Source organism: Aythya fuligula, chromosome 18 (genome assembly GCF_009819795.1).
Source record: "Aythya fuligula isolate bAytFul2 chromosome 18, bAytFul2.pri, whole genome shotgun sequence".
Lineage (NCBI taxonomy): Eukaryota > Metazoa > Chordata > Aves > Anseriformes > Anatidae > Aythya > Aythya fuligula.
The window spans coordinates 7,244,411-7,267,385 of NC_045576.1; the positions used below are offsets into that span (position 1 = coordinate 7,244,411).

A 22,975-nucleotide genomic window follows, 5' to 3' on the forward strand; every position below is an offset into this window, starting at 1 on the left:
TCTTTCTTTATCTTTCTTTCTTTCTTTTTTTTCTTTTTTTTTTTTTTTTTTAACCTAGTCTAATCAGAGTAGACTTATATTTTTTTCTTAACTGTAAAAAAGTGCCAATTTGAAAAAACAAAATAAAACAAAATAAAACAAATTATTATTACCAAAACAGTCATGGTTGTTGTATAATGCAGCATCTATTGCTTTTGTTTCTACTGTTTCACTTATTCATTGCTTATAGACAGCTCAGCAGAATAAGGGCTTTCATTTTTATCCAAAGTCCTTCTTCTGTTAGCAAATTACGTGCTACTGTTTAATTTGCTTCATTTTTACTCACTGTGATCTATTTCTTTCATCAGTTTAATTTTCCAGCTCTTCAGAGAAGCAATAATGTCCAATGAAGTAGGTATTTATTTGTGTAATTTTGTGTTTTAAAGTGCCTGTCTAAAGCACAGAGAGCATTCTGATATGTGAAAATGGCTGTTGAATCAAACCGGACCACTGGCACTAAAATTTGCTCTATTAAAACAAAACAAGAGGAACATAAGAAAGAATTGCTCCAAAGCAGAAGAGTAGTCAAATCATGGAAAGAAAATGGCTATATTATCACAGAAACAGAAGATGACAAATGGATATTATGGAAAAGTTTGACTTAGATTCTGGACAAATTGTTAGAAACTGTGGTAAAGAACAGACAAATATGTGAGTGATGACAAAGAACTGGTAGCTTTTGTTTAGTAATTTATAGCTCATCAATCTAGTAAGACTGTGAACATATGCACAGTGTAAGAAGCACTAATATGCAGGCATCCTTCCATCTCTGAAGAGCTTTTTGAGAAGGTTCTTTACCAAAGATTCTTAAGAAATGAAGCTGTAATTGAGAAAGAGGGAAAGCCCCTTCCATATATTAATAGCAGATTGTTGCTGAAGACAACAAATGGAATAGGCAGTTTTCACTATGGATGGACTTTACTAATTGTGGTAAAGTCAGTGACAGAACATTAAATGATCTGGAATAGTGGAATGACAAAGTTGGCTGATGATGAACAATTATTCTGAGTAGCTGAAAGCAAAAAAACAGCAACAAAAAAAGATTGTAAAGGCTGTAAAAGGATCTCAAGATAGTATGTGGCAAATGATTGGTAAATTGATTGTTAAAATAACCTTAGCAGGTATTGGAAAAAATACTCCTTTTATAAAATGAAATTCAAGAACTGTTATAATTAAAAGTGAGTTCAAAGATTTTGTTTGATGAATAAACAAAATTCTCTTACCACTCACAGCTTTCCTCCTCTGGCTTCTAGCCTCAGGTGAGGGGGGTGGTGAAGGAAGACAATCTAGATGTGAAGAGGTTGAACTGATTTTCTTTTGAGAATGTTCTGAAAGATTCACAAGCTTCTTTATTGGTAGGCCAGCTGCTGGCTGCTTGTATCTGGCATACTGCAGTGCTTCTGTGATCCATCTCATTTCCCTCCAGATATCATCAATTTGCTTTTGAGGAAAAAAAGAAATGATGAAAAACTACAATTAAGTCTGTATATTAATTTTGTGGAAGTGTGTAGTTTCAAGTGCCTAAGCAGGTGAGTAGTCACTGCCAACAGACAGCAAACAAGCAGGCTCCCTGACAGGAGACTTCTGATTTTAGATGGTCTGACCTGCCTTTGGTTAGGTGTTTTTTCTCATTCAGAACTGCAAGGTCTGCATAGGACCAGACTTTTAAATTAGGTACCTCAGCTAAGAACTTGTAGTTATGAGGGATGAATCTAGGCCTAAGTTCTGACACAGAAAGAAACAATAACCATCTTTTGATGGAGTATAAAGTTTGACTAATTTTGTAGCCATTTTTTTCTTACTTTTTTTTTTTTTTTCTTTTTTCTTTTCTGTATTGGAATGAAATCAAGATGTCTCAAGGATTCTTGTGAACCCAGGATTATGTTCAAAAGCAGAATGCTCACGTCAAACTGTGTTTTTGAACAGAAGAATATATGTGCATGTGTATATGTGTGAAGGGCTGCAGCAAACCTGTGAGACAAACTGCACGTCTGTTCCCTTATCTTTTTAGCCTGTATGCATTTTAACAGTATAAATCTATACTAGGACAGTTCTAACTCATGCCTGTTGATGGCAATAAGAGACAAGTGCCTAAATCAATGTCAGGATACAGCGTTAAGTATCTATGCAAAGATGCTGTTTAATGTGCATCTTGTGAGTCTTTGATAATGAAGACTTTCAATTTCTTCAGGCAATTCAAGATCTTTGACAACTGAGTAAATGTTGCTGCAATCAGTGAATGAGATAAAGCTGTGAATATAATATACATCTGCTGCGGTATTCTTCCAGAGCTTCCCCTGTGCCTCTCTTCTTGCAGAAGCTTCTGCATTTAAAGCAGTGAGCCTTCATATTAATACTGCAGTGTTTAGGTAGGAAACTACCTTGCAGTTACACAGCCTATGTTCTGCAAGAATGTAAAGGGCAAAGAGCCTTGGGTCAGTAAATGGGCAGGCAAAAGTGAGTGGTACTTTGTGCAGTGAGTATTATCAAAAGGGAAATAACTGAGGGATCAATGAAAAAAGGAGACTGTAAACTGATATATTCTAAGACCAGTTTTCCAGCACATCCTCTTAGCTGGAGATAATTTTTCACAAAAAGCATATTCAAACTGTAGGTTTCTTGCCAAAGGATACTGCAGATTAGCCAGAATAGCTAGGGTATTTCTTGCAGAGCCCTGTTAGAGATAGGATAACTGGATAGCTATTTTAACCTAGTACATCCATTTTTATGTAGAGGTGAAATCCTGGCTCCAATGATGTTGGTGCAAGCCTTGCCAGTGAGTTAATTTGGGCTCAGAATGTATACCAATAAGAAAAGCAAATGGTTCATCCATTATCTGCTTTAATTTCAAGACTTCAGTGTAGCTCCATGAATAAAATACAATTGTGTGACCAGTTAGCAAACTTCTCACATATTTGATATTGGGGATCTTATATTTTCTTTCTGTAATCCTCCTGCAACTCCAAACAAAATCATACTGCTTCCAGTTTATGAAAATGTAAATCTTGTTGGTTCTCTCCCTGATGCCACTCTGTAGTATCTTAAAGTACAATGAACCAGTCATTTTAATGAAGTGTGGTTCTTAAATAATTTAGGAACATTTGAAGCATTACGCCCTGTAAATTGCAGTTTAACTTCAATTTTAGTTTCAGTCATTGCAAATTTCTTGTGTTGCTGACTAACATTCTGGTAAAGATACTGATTATCTTATCTGCTTCTTACCTGCTTTTTGTTGTTGTTGTTTTTAAAAAAACTTTTTAGTCGCCCTCTGACTCCTTTTCAGAACTGCATTTATATAGACTCCCTTGCTCTTTACAATGTTTGGTTTGTGTAGTAACTTCAACACTGTCTTAGATCTAGGATCACACAACTGCTCTCGCGGTTTTGTGGTCACCACTGAAGATTGCGGTATGTGGTGGGCTGAGATATTTTTGCCAATAGGTGGAATACAGCTGGTTTTCATTTGAGAGGAAACCTGACAAGGCTAATACACTGTCACAATAATTCAGCACAAAACACTGAAGTTTAAAATATTCTCCCGTATTTTCCCAGCGTATATATGTGACTCAGACACCAGAGAAAAGGAACATAGGACTGTCTATGCAGTGTATATGTACATACATTTATTTTTGATGTGAAGAGTAAAAATTTCCCAGATGCTCCTGCACGCTGGGGAGAAACCAGATTTTCTAGGTGTGAGAATAGGAAGATAAGAAGGGTGGAGACAGTGGGGATGTGCAAGCACAATGGTATATTTCTCTCTGCTCCCCAGCAGGTTAGCAACAGCTCTAAAGTAGGTAAGACAGAGGCAATATGAATTCAGAAAAAGGAGGAACAGAAATATTATCATCTTGTTCATAATTATGGAGGGCCAAACGTGTTATCAATAAGTGGTTATCTTGGCCCCTATTCCAAAAGAAAGTTGCTTGTATATTAAGAATATAGAGCTGTAAACTGATCTGCACCTCACTTGTAGCAAGCCAGATAACTGGGGGACTGAGACAGTATTTCTGTGCTGGACAGACGTACGAATGCTTCCAGGGTTAGCTTGCCATCTTTAACACAGAGCTGCTTTCTTCCCTCTGATAATGTTGATAAAGATTTTTTCTGCAACCTAAGATGAATTTTCATTTTTATTTTTTTTAATTGGCAATTTATTGTGGTGAAAAATATCTTCAGTCCCCTAAGACAGAGAAAAACTATTACCCAAATGAATGCCATGTACTAGCCAGGCACTAGTTTACCTTGCATTAGATGAGAGTGAGTTTTACAAGCAGACTGACATAGTTCTGTATAACAGTCTAGTATGACTGTCATTTGATTTTACCCGTAAAAATCCTTGTATAAAAGCAACAACTAAGAAAATCATGTTCTGGGCTTGAATTTCATAAAAGTAGAATTGCACTTTTGATACAACTGCTCTTTTTTATGATGTCTGTAAATAATTCTCCATTTAGATTTCAAATTACAGCCTTATGCAATTTTTAAGAAAGCCACCTTAAAATCTCATTGGAATAGTCAGAAACAGACTATTACCTGTATGTAGTCTATAACTTGCTGGTGTCTTTGTTTGGCTGCAGCGACTTCACTGTCTGAAATTGCTTCCCTTAGGGATTGCTGGGTTTTCAGAGAGTCCAGCTCTATGACAGCAGAAAGGCGGCAATACAGGCTTATAAATTTTTCCTTGTAACAGCAAAAATGAACTGTGAAAAGACCAAGTGCAAAGGAAACACTTATATTCTGGTTATGAAATATGAAATCCTTAGCTTTCAGAACACACATTTTATTAAATGTAATTACTAACTCTCTGGATGAGTTACTTTAAGCTAGAAATAAATAACACAGGCTCTAATTCTCCTCTCATTTACACTGGACTTACTCTGTTACTTCATTGATTTCAAAAGAGTCATTTCTAATTTATATCTATGTGAAGGGATAATCAGGCTCTTAGTATGCAGCTGCAGAGGCTATGTTGCCCATGATAGCTTAAATCAGAAAAGCTGTTTTTTCTGAGGCTCATCATTTCTTTCATCAAGCAAACATGATTGTAAAACGGAACCCACCTTTTTGTTTGTTTGCTTGTTTTTCAATTGAGTGTTTCAGAATGAAAATATTGTTTTGGAAGGTGATAACCTTCTTTTGGTCTAGGCTAACATAAATCAGTAACTCAAATGTAAATGACAGCATTAAAAGCATTTCAGTGGTATCACAGTTTGAGTGAAACAATTATAACTTGGATAGGTGTTATCGCATAGCATCCTCTGAATTCTTGTGCAAAAGAGTAATACAGAAAGCTAAGTAGCAAAGAGCTATGTGAGCTATCTGTGAAAGAGCTAAGGGACAGAACAGCTATGAAGCCACGGAGCTTCACAAATGTTAAGTTACCTGGCCTTTTAAAGCTGTATTGGTCCAGAACCTGCATTTGTTCAATCAGAACTTGCCAGTTACCTCTGCAAACTGCAGTATAGACATATGAATCTTGCTGAGGGAGAGCAAGTTTTCAGAAATACTTCCCCATTCATTGCAAGCATACAGCATGATCTTGTTATAGCAGTGAATGGCAGCTGGATTAATACTGCTACTTTTCTGGATTGGGGCTTGATATTTTTCATGGTGTTTCAAACACAAAATGCATACATTCTTCTTATCACAAATATTAAAACAGAAATAAAAGCAGTGCCCCAGGTCTATTTATTCCTTGCAAACAACATAAGAAAAATCAAGAATTTCTCAAAATAAGAAATCTGATCACAGAACCATGATTAATGTAACAATAAAGGCCTAATCTGAACACAGAAATCCCACCAAAAAAAAAAAAAAAAAAAAAAAAGAGAGAGAGAGAGAGTTGGAGAAAGAATTCTACCTTCTGGTTTCCCAGTGATGCCTAGATATTGCAGGGATCTAGTCTGAATAGTGTGTGGTCTTACAGTATATATGCCATATGTGGTGGACTCTTGAGTGAATTACAGCCGCGGTTTCAGCTTCAGTGCTGAAGTTTCTAGCCTTTGTGGTTTTAAGTCAGACCCTTTAATGTTACTTTAACAAATGTTACTTCAACATAGTCTTTTGTGGTTATGCAATTATATAGTTGGTAGCCACCAGCTAATGGGGAATGGAAGCTTCTAATATTTGAGATGTGAATCACAGTCACTTTATAGAACATCAGGGATACATATATAATAAGTCATATAGAAAATGTCATCTGCCTTTGGCCAGATGACTGCTTACTTTAAAAAAAAAAAAAAAAAAAGAGGTAAAATTCAGCTTTCCATACTGTTCTCTCTGACATGAATTGCTTCCCCACTGCAGCAACATTGCTAAACAGAGAGGTCTGCACCCAGACTGATGTTTTAGAGATTACTTTGTTGCATGTTTATCAGCACCACATCATCTCACTTGGTGTCTTTTGATTTGTCAGCCCAGTGAAAACTACCTTCCAGAAGTGAGCATGGCTCCTGCCCATGGTTTATGTACCACACGATGGGAGTTAAATAGTTTGCAAGACCTCTAATACAAAGATGAATTACACCAGAGATGAATATACTTTGTGCATTAATTTGCACAGTGAATGCAGTAGTCACCTCTCATAGGGAGAAATAATATGCTGAATACACAGAGTCTTAACTGTAGACCTCAAAGTTGCATGTCAAGAAGACAGTAAATCTGGCATTAGGGCACTACAGCCACATCAAATGCCACAGCCATGTGACCCAAAGCACTGAACTAACTCTTTGAGTTCAATTACGTTAGTTTTCTGTTGAAGAGATAACTTTGCCACAGCAGACTATACACCAGCTCACGTATTGTCTGTCTGTACCACTCATAATTTTATGGCAGCTCAGCTGTCATCTGTCCTCCCACAACCAGGATAAAAACCCAGAGTTGTCATGGGCACCACTTTGTGTGCTCTGGCTGATGTGATATAAACACAATCATATGTTTCTGCTTGATTCAAATCAAATATGGGCTGCTGGATGATGGTAGGTCACAGATCTACTACGATTACAGAACCACAGCTTTAGCTGAAAGAGCCTCCATTAATTTCCAGCTACCATTCCCCCTCAGTGACTCTACCAGCACCCAGCAATGATGTATAGCAAATACGGTGGTGATGGTAGTGGTATCACATAAACACTAGACAGATATATCACTGAGGACCGAGTTGCCACTAGAGACCTATTCTGCAGTGGCTCCTTGTATACTGTCTCCATCAGTTTTGGCTCTTACCATTCTCTCTTCTCCAAGGCGGAGTAAAGAAATGACAAGCAGTTTTACAGGCCAGAAGGAAACAGAGGAGACTAATACATAAGGCTCAGCAGTCCCCTTACTCATCATATTCTTTCTAAAAAGAACTATGAAGTCTTTGTGGGCTGCTTTCATGTGGAGCCTTTCTTTACTCTGTGGACCAATGAGAAAGAAATGAGAAATAGAGGAGCTTAGAGCTGAAGCATCTTCTGCTTTCAGTTAGACAGTTGTAAAACCCTGTTTTGGAGGATTCTTACCTAGTCAGCAATGCAGTTCAACAGGAGGAGCACTGCACAGCATGTGCTCCCTAAAGAAATAGATTCAAGGCCAGTACTTTAGCATTTTTCACAAAAATAGGCTTTTCTTGCACCACAGCAATAGGACTGAGTCTCCCACATTTATTTTTTTTTCTTTCAGAAATCAGAAGGAAGAAGATGACCCTGACCTCAGAAACTCCACTCAGACCTTTCACAAAGTTGTGAAGGAGTCAGACCTTGAGTAGGACTATCTGTAAGCAGGAGCTGCAAAAACCTTCCTCTTCAAAACTGGTTATTCTTGTGACAATTTAGAGGGATGGTTCTTTTTTGCATCTGCTTTTACACTCCAAACTTGCCATATTGAAATTTTTTTATTCTGTTTTTTAAAGAACATCGTCTTCCAAATAAGCTTGTAGACATACTGGATAACTGTGGGCTTTGCTCTATGCTTTGCATTTCAATAACGATTGCTACAGTATATGCTTTAACTGCTCTGCTCCCTCTATAACTTGTACACAGTTATAGGTAGTGTTGTTGCCAAAGCCATCATGTGATTTATTGACTCTCCACTGGGACAAGGGGGAAAACAGATACAACTTTGTGATTTTATTATAAGGAGACTGGGTTAATATTTCTAGGTGAAGCAAGCTACTATACCGAGTTCAAACATCTGAAGAGGGAGGTTAAGAAATCCTGAGTGTGGGGTGTAAGGATTATTCTGTCCTGGGGCAGTGCAGACGTCGTCTGAGGCGGGGAGCAGGAGAAGAAAGGAGACATTGTGACCCAGTTCCAACACCTCCTGTGTATACAGACGGAAGTGCTTAGCCTGTAGAGGGACACGCGCGGGGGAAGAAATAGGAGAGAATTACAACATGGCACTTATATAAACAACACCCCAAATGATATAAAACATTAAAGAAAATTTGCACAACATCAAGCTCGGAATTTTTATAAAACATAAATATTTGGGGGGGGGGCTCTAAAAGTGGGTTCATGTCACTACATAAAATAAAGATTTAAAGCTGCAATGTTCCACATTAAAACAACACACACAGGCACAACCCCCCTGAAAACAACATTTATGTTTCTTATTAGGCAGAAAATGATCACATGCCATGTGCTTTTCAAGATTATGATTGCATAATTATGTGAAAACATGAAAATGGATTCAATTAAAAACCTTTAAGATTCAATTTAGGGTTGGTTAAGAGAAATATGCAGCTCTCCCTCAACATAGCACTGAAAAGGTTTAACAAGTGCTGCAGCAGGAGAAAATGGCACACACAGGATTTGGCCTGAGGCTGCTGTATAGCTGCTGTGTGCAGCACTGCATTTTACTCTGGGTATCCAACAGTGTCACTGTCCATGATTCTGTTTACCCCAAAAATGATAAAAATACCTAAGTAAATCAATACCTAAGTAAATTCAATTTATTAACAAAGAATTTTGGTCCTGAATCATCAAAACATAACTGTTTAACTGCAAGGCCATGTTTATGTCTATCCCTCATGCACAATAGATAAACTTAAATGCTTGGCAGAACTGTAGCCTAAGGAACAAATTGCACATTGATTTCAGTACTTTAGTACCTAGCTTAAAAAAAAAAAAAGAAAAAAAAAAAAGAAAAAAAAAAAGAGAGAGAGATGCACAAAAGCTATAACATCCAAGAAAATACACTAGCATAGAGACCTGTACAGAACCCTATTGAATTACTGACTGACCACAAGGCAGCACACCATCTGTCTTAATTTTGGATTTACTTGAATCTTGGCTCTTCTTAGGCTAGAAGGTGCAGCACTGATGGATTCCTTTTTAAAAGTAAAGCCTAAACCTTTCAAAATCAAGAAATGTAGAACCAGATTCATTTATTTTAAGGCCACATCTTTCTAGCTGCACAAACAGATCTTGAAGTGAAATATAAAGATGATTTACTTCTACTGTAAGACCTCTTTACCCTTGTAGACCAAAATAAAATGGAATTCATGTAAACAAGAAACAAACTCCTTAGCTTATTTTTTCATGGATCTTTCACATCATAGATTATCCTCCCTGACTTCTTTATTTATTCACATATGCATTTATTGTACCTAAATGTAAAGCCAGAAGCCAGATACCTCTCCTCACCCACAGCAATCTGGAAATCTGGAGCTATGTGTTTTAGAAGACTTATGTTTATGTGTGTGTGAAAGAATTGCAAAGTGCTGTGTCTTCAGCAGGCCTTTCACCTTCAGTATTACATCCAAAGGAACAGTCAATTGCCATGCTTCACTGGGAAAATACCTGTCTTTCTTTGCCAGCTGGGTGAAGGTGCTCACAGCTACTAGAGTTTCATGAGAAAGTGTGTATTTGCACCTGCCCAAAGTTGCACAAATATGCTAACAGATGCAAAAATAGAAGCTTTTTAAAAGTAGTCTCTTAATCCTTATATGTTCAAATATCTGGGAAAATAATTGTTTACTTGAAGGTGTTTTTCTCCCTCAGCTAGGGTAATTGGATAGAAAGCTTCTCTGCTTTTCTTTTCTTGCAACCTTAACATTTAATTCCTACTTCAATGTTACACTGTTTGTAGTTTTTAGTTGTGCTCTTAAGAATCAGTTTTTAAAAGGATGATAAATACCACAAAGGAAAATACCTGATGCAGAGGTAGATTGATCTGTTTAAGGAGAGCTTTCACTGCCATCTGGAGCTCATACAAGAACAATTGAGTAGGGCAGTCTGAAGTATGATCCATACTTTCCACAGATTCTGAGCCAGAAAGTGTTTGGATCCATTCCCACTCATCTCTGTATGTTGAGTTGAGTTAAAATTAGAAATATAACAAAAGTTCAGTGCACAAGCAGGAATTCAGTGTATGTGGGATCTGTTGATAGTTTAATCCTCATATAGCAAAACACTCTAAAATTGTGCAATCCTGATTGTTTGTGGTTAAAAATGTAAGAAAAGTTTAATTTTTCTAGCACATGTACATCAGGCTGAACATTCCTTTCTAACATCTGAAAGTCAAACTGCCTTTGAAATATTTCACTAAGACTTCTCACTCCAGGTTTTCTTTTCCACATATTTTATTCCATATCTACTATAATATTAAAAACAAAAACAAAAACCATAAAACACATGAATAGAAAATGTCAACAGTGACAGTTAGCAGGTTTAGTTTCTGTGGCAAACTCTCTTGTACCCACTGGAGCCAAAAAACTTCCTGGTTTTGTTTTGTTTTGCTTGACATATAGCCATTTTAGACCTGATAAACATACGGATCATCTTTTTAAGACCAAATCCTTAATTCACCCTGCACTATTCAAACTTGAAAGGCATCCAGCACTGAACGTTCAAGAAAAAAAAGTACAAGAAACCCCACTGCAAGATGAGTAATATATGTGGAACAATCTGCTCCCAAATAAAGATCTGATCTTAAACTCAAGAGTCAGACATTGTTATAAACCCTGAAACAGTAGGTTTCATATTCCTTCCAAAATTTTTGTTAGTATTAACTTCTACATTCTGGATATCCTTGTTATCCATATAGATATCCAGTTCCTCTTTGAATCATGCAAAATTCTCAGCTGGTTGCTGAAATGGTATGGGATTAAAAATATCCACAAAAAAAGATGGGGGGGAGGCAAATAAAATGTGTTGCCCACTCAGCAGGGACTAGGCACTGGAAATACCTGCACTTGCCCAATAGATAAAGAAAGCAGTGGACAAATGGAAAATGTGTTTTCTGGTGCACAGTAGTTCAATGGCTGACAGCATTTGTCTAAATAGGCTGTATGTTTGCTGTGTGTTAGTGAGAAAACAGATATTACATGAAAGAATACACTGAAGAATCACCAACACCAATACCCCTTGGTCAGGGAAAAATAACTTCACTGAATTCACTGGAAGCTGAATCAGGGCTGCAGGCTACGATCTTCCCAAAAGACATATAGAAGATCATTACCACTGTGCAAAATGCGAGCAACCACAGAATACTACCCTTAGAAACTAACGGGCTCATATGTATCTTTTCTGGATAGGCCTTCAGAATTGCTGGAAACACACAGGTGCACCTGCTTAGTTCAGCACTGATCTCTATTGTACACACCTGAGCCACAGTCTGCTGGCAGCTACAATTCTCCAACGGTAAAATTGCATTAGACTTAAATGTTCTCTCTCTAAATATATGCATGTAAATACGTGTATATTCACTTACTTGGAGACATTGCCGTTGTCTCGGATTTTGACATGACACAGGACATTAGGCAACTTCTGCAACACGAGAACTTTGATTTGATCCACAGAACTGCAGAGTTTAAGGTAACCCAGATACAAGCCAGAAGGAAGGCGTTGCTGACTTCGTTTGTGATAGGAAAGTATGTCCTGTTTTAAGGGAAACAGTCCTACATATGAATAACATCTTTATTTTTTTTTCCACATAAGAGGAAGAGTTTGGGATCAAAAAGCAACAAATGCTTTTATAGCTGTCTTCTTGTTTCAACAGTGCTCCCAGTTCACAAAGCATTTAAGCACATGGTTAAGTATATAAATAATCTCTGGTAGTTTGGATGCAACTTCCTGCTCAAAACCATACACAGGTTCCTAAAGCTCTTTGAGGCACTAGCAGGCATTAAAAACTGAGACCTCAACCTTCTTCAACTGTTGGATTTAAACTAGCTTAAACAGCACCCACCTCTTGTCTAACCATTTCAACAGTGAGCTGGGTCAGGGAACTGTTTCAGGAAAAGAAGCAGTTGTTTTTCAGCCAGGTCAGCTCCCTGGTTCACTTCTGGTTTGTAACTAGCACAGATGGAGCAGAGTGGCATTGGGGACAAGCTGTCTGCTGGGAAAGGTGGGACAGAGAGGCTGCATAAAGCAGTACTGTCACCGAAATGCATGTAGAGTCACCACCTAAATCTCTTGAAAACCCGTTCTGTATCACCTGCTATCAACAGGAAGATCTCTGTAATTATAGGAGTTGGTGGTCTGCAAAGTTAAATTAACGGCTCTGTTTTGTGAACAAATATTTTCATCAACAAATAGAGCTTAGAAAGAATTAATACTGATGGTGTATTTGCTCAAGGCAGGAGAAGTTTTTAAGGCTATGTATAGCAGTCCCCAAGAAGCACTTGTAAAAAAAATGATGTCTGCTGCCATCCTAGAAATGTGCGCCTCTGCAGTGGGTGAGGATTAAGACACCTGGCCATACGCCTTTACTCTTGGAACCATCAAATTATCTGCCAGTGCTATGCTTGGCTCTGACCAATGCAATTAGACCCTCATTTTCACAAGCACTTCATGAGCAAAATATCCATTCGATGATTAAACAAGTAATACAAGAAAGGGTGGGCATTAGATAGGAATGTGTAAACCATTAGGGGAACATTTTTTCCACTAGGATCTCTGTGGAAATCTGATCAGGCCTGTATTTTGGGTTTCCTAATATAAAACTTTTGCCCAGATTGACATTTTTCTACACCTTTAACACATTTTAATACAGAAAATCTAACATAGATCAGGTAAGTTTTATTGTCTTTTGGAAATTTTTTAACGTTCCTAAAACCCGGTAATGCATATTTTGATTGCCTGTCAGTTTCCGGTACCAAAAGCACAGTCTCTGCCCAAGAAAGTGCCTCAAACTCAAAAATTAACCACAGTAGTCATTGTCTAGCTGAGGTTAGAAAAGATGGGAGTAAGACAATAATTTGTCTTGTAATATTTTGGGTAACTACACCACTCAGTTGTAGAGAAGAGGGAGGCTGGCTACAGATATTTTGTGAGAAATTAGTTGCTGTTACCTACAGAAAACATATGTTAGTCTTACTTTGAACTAAGAGTTTACAAATACCCTGACTCTTGAAGGGCTGAAAACCCATGGCTCTCAATGATGTTAACTGAAATGATAATGCTAAACACCCTCTAGGATCATTCCTTACCTCAGTATTGTTCTAAATGTGAAGTATGGGGGCATGTTATATAGAAATTAAAGGAGAGCTATGGTCAGTAAAGAATTTTTTAGCAACTATACCAGGCTCCAAGGAACTCTGAACCCCACAGAACAAGTTTATTAAGTAGAACAGTAAGGTTTTAAACATAGATTTAGCGTTAAGGTTTGAATGGAAAAATCTTATGGAGTGTAGAAATTTTAAGTGTCTGCATAGGTGCTTAAGAACATCACAGAGAATTTTAAAGGTTTTTATATCCCTTGCTAAGGAATGCTATAGCATGGCTTCCCGAAACTGATAGAAACTGTACCATTCTTTGCTAGGACTTTGAAGTAATTTCTTTAGAATCTCATGGATATTTTACATATTAAGGATCTGATCCCAGCCCCTTTGGAAGTAATATAAGTCTTTACTTTCAATGGGAGCCTTGCCATTAGTTTTATTGGGCACTGGATTAAGGCCTAAAATTCTACAAGACTCTTCCAAAATCAGGGCTCTGGCACAGGCTTTACAAAAGCAAATAACATACAGTAAGAGAAGCAAAGCACTACCTGGATTGTTATAAGCAAAATGTCTAACGCTGTTGGCTCCTCTGGAGTTGAAAGGGATTTCCTCTGGCTTTGTAGTTTGGATACCTGCATCCATTTGCCATTAAAAAATGAATAAAGACTCTCCACTTCTCTTATAGTAACTATCAGTATGTTGCCATGTCGATCCTTGATTGGCTCATAAAAAACTCTACCTAGGTTGTGAGTTCCCAGCAAATTCTAGAAAAGAAGAAAATTATAAAATGAATGTTATTTATCACATATCAGGAAGGTGGTATTTTTTGAAACTTCATTTTGTGCTCACTGATGTCAGACCTGTTGACTTCAATAGAAACTAGACACATAGTCTTTCTTAAACCTTTGCCCAACAGTCACATCATTTAGTGGCAGAAAGAAAAGTTTTTCTCTAGGTTGTGTTAGTGGATTGAATTATGGATCTTCCAGTGTATTTGGTCCAGTAGTGTTTAGTCCAGCATTTGATGGAGAACATTAAACAGACTACTATGATGTGATACCTTTGTAGAAGGACACACTGCAAAGTAATTCACCTATACTTCCCCTTTGTGCCCAGTTATATAAAGATAAAGGATGCAGTTTTCAAAAGCACTCAGTGTTGGTCTAGTGTTGATTCCTTTGGTATCAATGAAGCCCTTCTGGTTTCAGCTTACTGAAGAGCTAGATGCATGCTCAAATGAGAGATGCAGTGCATATCAGAGATACAAAATTCTTCTTCTATGCCTACATCATCCATTTTGGAGACTTCAAATGTTTTCTGGTAGGGTCATTAACTATCATCTCCATTTTCTGCTCTCTGTTTAAAAAATATTATTTTCAGCAACAAAGGAAGAGGCACTCATGACTGCATTGAATGTAAATAATTTTGGAGCTGAACTGTGGGGTGTGTTTATGAAGGAACACAAAGGAATTTGAAGAGACACGGACTCTTTTTCTCTTATTTCAGATACCAAGAATGTGCTAGACAAACCAGCAGAATCTAACAAACTACCAAGGCAAAGCTCTCCAGGAAAATATGTGAGGATTAAAGAAAAGTAATTTTAAAAGACTCCACATAAAATACATATTTTGGTCAAAATCCCTTTCCTCACACAGTAAGGCATCTGCTTATAGGTGCAAACACACTCAATCCAGTGACCAGCCACTGAAGAGATTCCCAGATGTCTTAAAGAAAAATGCCTAACATTTAAAATATGCTCATTACTTCAGGACTTTTCAAGAGATCTACAGTAAGCTGGATAGGGATGGGGGTTGTTTAAAATGAGAACCTGAATTCACAATGTAGCACACTGTACATTTAGGGAAGTGCTGTAACTTTATGACATTGTAAACTGATAGATTATCCTGAATTTATTTATCTGTACTTAGCAGACAATATTTGCTTATAAACTTAATAGTTAAATTATTTATAACTTCTAGGTTATAACACAGTGGGGCACAGTGATTGCCCTTTATGCAGCATAACTTAGCTACTTTAGCTTTATGCATCCCTCTCCAGAGCACACTGTTGATGTCTATATACCACATCCTCTTTTTCTTAACTGCCTGTTGAGGTTAGCCTCTATAGCTGAGTAACACTGGGTGGTTTGGCTATACATTTTGTATTAATTCATGTGTCCACGGATGGGACAAATCATTGCAGGTAGATATTTAGCCATCTAGTTGTGATGTTAATTTAATTACTGCAATATAAGATAGTGCCTAGATGGGGGCAAATAGATCTTTGCTGTCATTGATGACTGTATTCTGAATGACAGTCCAGAAAAAAGAATGGGGACACCTACTCATATACTAAAAAAGTTTTGTGTCTGCTTAGCTTGGCATCCCATCGCTTGTGTTTTGGTTGCTTAGTTGTCAAGTGGTAACAGCAGGAAAATTACAGTCCCTGTTGTCTTTGAATCCACTGATCTAGTCCCTTAGCAGCTGTATTATCACTGATCTTTTCCATTCTGTCCTAAATTCCTGTGGAGTCAGACTGTTAACTGCCTCAATAAAATGTATTCAACCACATAAATTTTATTGAGATCCTTCCATTGGTGGATCCCATTAGGCCACACATTGTTAAAGGTTGGCAGGTCGGTGACAATCCCTGTGTTCATCAGGGGACCAAACTAACAGAACAAACGATAAGGACAGTAAATTTGCCACAAATTCAGCAGAGCAATATACCACATGGGCACATTTGCTGTATCTCTGTGCTTCAAGCTCTGCTCTTAACATCTCCGGTAGCAAATAATAATGCAAAGTACTAGGAATCTTGGTTATCTCAAAGTGCAGTCTGTGCATACTAACAATGCTCTGTTACAGGCAGCCTACACAGAGGGAAAGAAACTGAGCTAACCAAAGGAGTCTGTGCTACCTAGGCTGAGCTAACCACACCAGAGGGACCTTTCAGCAGATATAGTTAAAACTGTCTCCAGTGAGAGCTCAAAGGACTGACAAGCAGCTGCTGCTTAACACAGGTGGTCCTTCAATAAAGGTACAGCAGACTGGCATTCCACATATTTCGGGATACTTTGGGGAAATCAATCAAGACAGGTGGTTGCCCAGGAAGGCTACTCTCCTGTACAGCTTACTTTGCCAAAAGATGTAAAACAAACCCCACACGGATATTCTTAATAATGGCCACAAAGTATCTGGCTCTCACAGCTGCTATAAAATCTAGCTTATTGCATAGACTGGCAATAAGAGGGATGGCTGCATGGCTGACACATGAGCCAAGCAATATGAAGATCTTCATTAATTCCATGACTGCACCACAGAGTTTTCTGGGCAGCTTTGGTGACTTCATTCAAACAAAAGGTAGTAGAATGAGGTCTGGATATACATTTTCTGTAGGAATCATGCCCACATCTTTTTGAAAATGTATTGTACTACAACAGTAAATACTCATAGAATCATAGAATGGTTTGGGTTGGTAAAGACCTTAAAGATCATCTAATTCCAGCCCCCCTGCCATGGGCAGGGACACCTCCCACTGGACCAGATTGCTCAAAGCTCCATCCAACCTGGCCTTCAATACTTCCAGGGAGAGTGCATCCACAGCTTCTCTGGGCAACCTGTTCTAGTGCCTCTCAGCCTGTCTTCAGAGCAGAGGTATTCCAGCCCCTTGATCACTCAGATTGTGTCAGTATCACAGGTTGGAAGGAAACCAGGTCTCCTGAGTGTCACTACCATGCCTTAACGTGATATGAACGTGCATGTAGTGCTGCTGTCCCTACCATTCTGCTGAGGGGTCAGTGAAAAATCCATGCACTGCTTCACCTTTTTTAGTCTTTGTTTTTAAGAGGCTATACAGGTTTCTGGTTGGTTCTCTGCACAGAGGTACACCTCAGATTCATTCATACTGAATGACCAACCACAACAGCATAGCCATACTGTTGGTCAAACAGTGTTGCTCTGGCCTAGAAGCTGTTCTTGAGTAGTTTGTAAGCCACAGATGAATCAAGAGTCATGTTCTGGCAACTTCAGCAGTCTACTTGTCCTTCCTTTTTTGGGGTCAGAATCTACCTGCTATTATAGGAGTCCATATAGCACAAAGGAGTGCTAAATCCTACTGAGAGTTTAAATGCTTCACAGATATATTAATAATTAATAGACTTTCTAAGAGGTTTCTGAGCAGTGAATTGAATTCACAGGTTACAATCCTGTGAACTCCCAATCTGCAAACCCACAGCGCTAGCTGGGGTTGTTATTTACTGGTTCATATCTGTTTCTTCCTCTGCCGCTATTGTTTCTTTCCTGTCCTTTTCCTACTATTACTTCTAATAGAACTGTGTCCAGCTGGCAAGACAGATTCAGTAGCTCACTTCACTGTAGATAATAACCCTGCTCCAAAGAATAGGCCAGTGCAGAGTGATGAACCAAAGGACAGCTGGCAGTACTTTCCCTTAGAGATCAGAAAGTCACTAAGTTAATAGCTGGAAATATGCAATGAAACCAACCTGTAGCTGTGCTGCTGCAGAAAGCATCTTTTGCCTGGCTTGAAGTGTTGTTGATGAGGACACGGATATAGACATATTCTGCCTCAGCCATCTGATGTCATCCCACATACAAGACAACTGCAAAAATATGTCTAGTTCAGTCAGTTTTTGTTCTCAGCATTTACAAAAACAGAAATGAAACTAAAAGCATTTTGGACTTAGAAAAATCAGTGGATATTGTTCATTTAGATTTCTTGTGGGTGGTAAGGAGTTGCCTAGATAAACGGGAAACAAACACAGAAGTCATTCTGTAAACATCATGCACCTATTTCAATTGCATTTTAGACTACTGTTTAAAATTGATTTACTGTTCTTCAGGAAATTAAAAATAGTGTGAAATTAGGAAATGTAAAAATAGGTATCTTGAAAGATGATATAACCCTAATACCAACTTCAAAACCTCTAGTTACTTTCTTTTTGAGTTCTCCCTCTAAATGTTCATAAAAGTTTTATGTTCCTAGTTTGCAATCACTGATATAGGATCGTGCATTTAAAAGTTAATTGTGCTACTGTGAGTGACCCAATCAGAATTTAACACATATAAGGGTATGTGAAAATTACATTTTGACATGAGTGAAAGGTAAAGCACTTAATCTATTAGCTTTTTAATGTGTTCAGAACGATCAGCTAAGGTTTATGCATGGCTAGCAACAAAACTGTAGAAACAATATACAAAATTAGGCTCCCATTACCTTTGTGAACCACAGGAAATCCTGCATAATTGAACTACTGTGAGAGTCATCAATTTCCACAATTGGGATTTGATCTTCATTGGTTACTAATAAATTGTCTTTGTAAAAAAATATAACAGATAAGTAGAGTCCCCTAAAGAAACAAAAGAAATATTGTCAAACAGCTTTCATGTCTATTGATACGCGTGCCAAATTTTAGCCAATTAATCATAGAGTTTAAGTTCTGAGGTGGCAAATCAAATCATCTGGTCTTTTGTGTTATATAGATCATGCAACTTCAACCAGTGAATTCTGAAAAATATTTGGGAAACTTATCACTTTAAATGATGCGTGACTACAAGAATTTAGGGAATTATGAATCTGTGCAAGCCAATGCCATCAATGCCATCAATTTTACTAAGAGTTTTGCCAGAGTAAACGGTACCCAGTGGGGGGGGGGGGAGAGGAGGGGGCAAGATGTTATGCCCTCTGGAAATCAAAAATTTTACCAGAACTTTTTTTATCATTAATGGGCTTAGTTTTGCTCTCATTACTTTAGAGTAAATCTGAAGTAACTCAGTTGAAATCAGGAGGGTTATTATGGATTTACATTAGTGTAATTTAGTGTAATTTGGCCAGCATATCTGCAAAACTGTTTATAGAGATCATTCCTTTCAATATTTACTCTTGCAATTAGTTGCATACATTAAGTAGTTGCCTTAGGGGATTTAAAAACTCTGGAGAGCTCTTCTGAAAGAATCAAACTCTTATCAAAATACAAAGAAGAAAAAGCAAACTAAATACTCCTGGCAATGAAAAAAAGAAATAATCCAGTCTAAAAAAACCTTCATTTGCTAAAACTATCAAGGCAGAGGTTTGTTCAGGTCACACTGGGCTGCAAACCTAGCTAAAAATGTTACAGAATTCTCAATATGTTGCTTGTGGCCAGTGAGATATTAGTATCTATTAGAACATGTTATCTGAGCTCTGCATTTTATATTATGAATGAAATAAATTCCATGGTTTCCTTACTGAGCAGCAACAGATACAGTACTTTAACAATACCTCACTAGCTGCAGTGTTGTGTTTGCATACAATATTTCACTCTGGTAAGCTCAAATTCATTTCCAGCAGTAACAATCAAAGATTGCTAATGATTTCAGTAGCAATCATTAATCAATTTCACTATATTCCTATCAGATGCATGTCTCACACTTATATAATTTTATCAAGTTTATTTGGATTGATAGTTGTTTCACTGGGAGTAGAATGTACTTACATCCATTTTTAAGGTGTTGTTCACTATTACATAAAAGCAACAACTGCTAGATAAAACTCAGAATGTTTGGGAGATAAAATGAATGACAAACCGTTTCAGAGTCTTCACAAATTTGTTCGATGAATGAAACAGGTGCTTCAGGCTTCTGGAGACAGATTGCTTGCGACCAGCATTTTGTAATTTGGAATTTTCTGAAATGGAAAAAACAAAACAAACAAAAAAAAAAACAACAAACAAAACCAAACCCAGCTTTTACATTTCAGTTAATAACACATAAAGAACCTTTATCTCTAGAACCACAATACTAATACTAATCAGTTGGTGTCCTCTTTATTCCTTTCAACAGACAACACTTAGGAGCATACTCATATACAACTTTTTTTTTTTTTTCTTGTAGTTTCATTCTCTTAACAATATTGCACATCAAGCAATGTCCTTATTTGCAGCAAATTCAGACTTGGTAAAATTGTTGTTTTGTTCCTAGGACAAATATAGCTTAAACCAGTATCACATACTCTTAGTGTTCAGGATGGATATGAATTTTACAAGTGGTCTCAAAAACACAAGAGAATCAAACCATCAGCCAGCATTTTAGGATAATGTAATTCCTCAACATATGTCCATGAGACCGGCTTTGTGTCTGCAAGGATCTCTGGATCAGCTCTCACAAGCGAAGAACAGACTCAAAATATAAATATTTGTCCAATATTCTTAAAAAAAAAAAAAAAAAAAAAAAAAGTGTTTTGTTTATATATTACATAATTTCTTATTTTCATGAATTTCACTTAATATATTTCCTTCTCTGATATATATGGCTGGAGTTTTCTTTTAAGTCAAAGAAAAATCTTCCAGTGAAACTGAAACTCTTAAGCTCTGTAAAACAGCTGTGACCACCTGTATACCTGTAAGTGGTTTTTAGAAGGTATGCCAATAGATGGCAGTCAGCAACATGCACTGTAAAATAATATTAGTATTGTCAGAAGTAGTTGTATACATATAGCTTGTAAAAGGAATGGGTGCCTAAAACTTTTTTTTTTTTTTTTTTAAATTTTTAATTTTTAAAAATCTTTACGTATTTACTGTGATCTGAAAAGAAAGACAGAAAGAAAAATCTAACTGTGAAATTACATCTCAGTCTTCCAATATCTGACTGATTTATCTTTATTTGGAGGAAGTACAGATACCCATCCAGACTGAATCACCAAACATTTCGAGGGACAACCCTCTCCAGTAGGGGAAAATATAACTCATGAAAGATCTTACAAGAAAACTATTTGTTGAAAGCTGATAATCAGTCTGCTTAGGTGTATTCAGAGTAACATATTTCCCACATACCTCTAGTGCGAAATAGGAGGTGTCTATCTGTGTCTCCCTAGCAAGTTCTAATTTGAACGTTTAAAGAACATCTAAATTTGCTCTTGTCAAAACCCCATCTGTGGAAGCACTCAACATATTTTTAAGTGATGAATAAATTTGCACCGTAATTTGCACATTGAAAACCACAAAAAGAAGACACATTGTTAGCATAATTACCGCTCTGCTGAACAGCAAGTACAAAGAGAGCAAGGTTCTATTGGGGTGAAATAATACAATTCTGATGTATGAGACTTATTAGATCATCAAATCCATTGTCTTTCCACTGCAAACTTGGTCTCCATGGCATATTCTCCAATGCAATGTTCATTTTAGTTTAAATAGACTCATTCTAATCTATGGCTGCTCCTTTGATGCAACTGATCTTTGTTTTCTTTGTCTTTTTGAAAAAATAATTTGTTTTTCTATCCATATCTCCTCAGATCATTTTTATTTTACTCTGAGCTGTCTTCAATATATCACAGTAATGTAAACCAAATGCTATATGAAAACTCTTGTCTTACTGTTTCCTTCTTCCAAGGTTAAGACCAATTTAGGAATATAAATTTCATCCTAATTATGCAATTTTCTCCTATATTAGCAATGGATGGAACAGAAGAGGAAATTGCTAAGAGCAAAGCAACATAATTCTGTATTAAACACCTAGAGACTGCAGCATTACAGTAAGAGGGCACATTACCAGTGAAATATATGTTATTGGGCTATTCAGTGGTTTGGGTTTGGTCCACAGCTTCTTTGAAGCCAACAGCAAAAGACATAATGCAAAACTAGATGGAGACTGTAAATTCTTCTACTTGCTGTTTGCTTTTATTTTACAGTACAGTATGTCTAGGAGCCAAAAAACATGGAGCCGAGATTAGAGGATACTTTGGATCTATAGGAAATGAAACTTTAACAGTCTGTTATTTAATTAACTAATAAATAACAGAGTAACCTTTCTACAGCAGCACCAGTAAAAACAAAATAAGTCAATACTAATAAATGATAAGGTAGAGCTGTGAGCTCTTTTAATAGTTCAGAAGCAAACATATATTGGCCAAGATTAGAGAAGTTCCAGTGAATATATTTAGATCAGAAGCTTTCACACTGGACAATTAACTATATTTAGCAGTTTTTCTCTTGGGTAAGATTTATAAGTGTTTCTTTGCAGTTCACTTAAATACAACAGATACTTAGAAGCAACCTAAGTTGACTGTGGAGGAATAAGAACAAAGTTGCATGCTCAGCCTGCTAGCATGCATCTGCTCTAGAGGAATGTCTGTTATGCCGTGCCATTTCTCCGAGAAGGAAGATCATCTGGAATTCTTTGTCCTATCTCTAGACAAACGGGTGCCTCTCCTCAAGTGGGGCAGATGTGAAGTAAATGGAATTACCTCAGTGCAAAATTATCTGGGAAGAAATCTTAGCCCCACAGATCAGACAGTCTGTGGAACAGCTAAAGATCATTAACGGTAACACTGAATAATGAAGCAAATTAGCACAAGAGGAGCTAGATCCCACTGTAATCCTAGTAGAGGGCACACAATGGGATTTAGAGTTTTTACTAACAGTGCAAGTTTATGAAAACACATGCAATAACTGGAAACTTCCAGGAAAAAAAAATACTCAATTTAAAGCTACATAATTTTAGCGGTGCAGACAAC

At 37.2% G+C, this 22,975-nt stretch overlaps 1 protein-coding gene across 1 annotated transcript in view; it reads right to left on the reverse strand.

Annotated features, from left to right (window-relative positions):
* The window catches only part of ANKFN1 (ankyrin repeat and fibronectin type III domain containing 1), a 54,653-nt gene that overhangs the window by 1,800 nt on the left and 29,878 nt on the right, over window positions 1–22,975 (reverse strand). The window contains exons 8-16 of the mRNA XM_032199815.1: window positions 20,050–20,149; window positions 18,701–18,833; window positions 17,970–18,086; window positions 14,014–14,229; window positions 11,734–11,900; window positions 10,174–10,324; window positions 8,199–8,367; window positions 4,576–4,742; window positions 1,263–1,479 (exon numbers count right to left, since the gene is read on the reverse strand). Coding sequence (XP_032055706.1) covers window positions 1,263–1,479; window positions 4,576–4,742; window positions 8,199–8,367; window positions 10,174–10,324; window positions 11,734–11,900; window positions 14,014–14,229; window positions 17,970–18,086; window positions 18,701–18,833; window positions 20,050–20,149 — 1,437 coding nt within the window. The remainder of the gene's footprint in view (window positions 1–1,262; window positions 1,480–4,575; window positions 4,743–8,198; window positions 8,368–10,173; window positions 10,325–11,733; window positions 11,901–14,013; window positions 14,230–17,969; window positions 18,087–18,700; window positions 18,834–20,049; window positions 20,150–22,975) is intronic.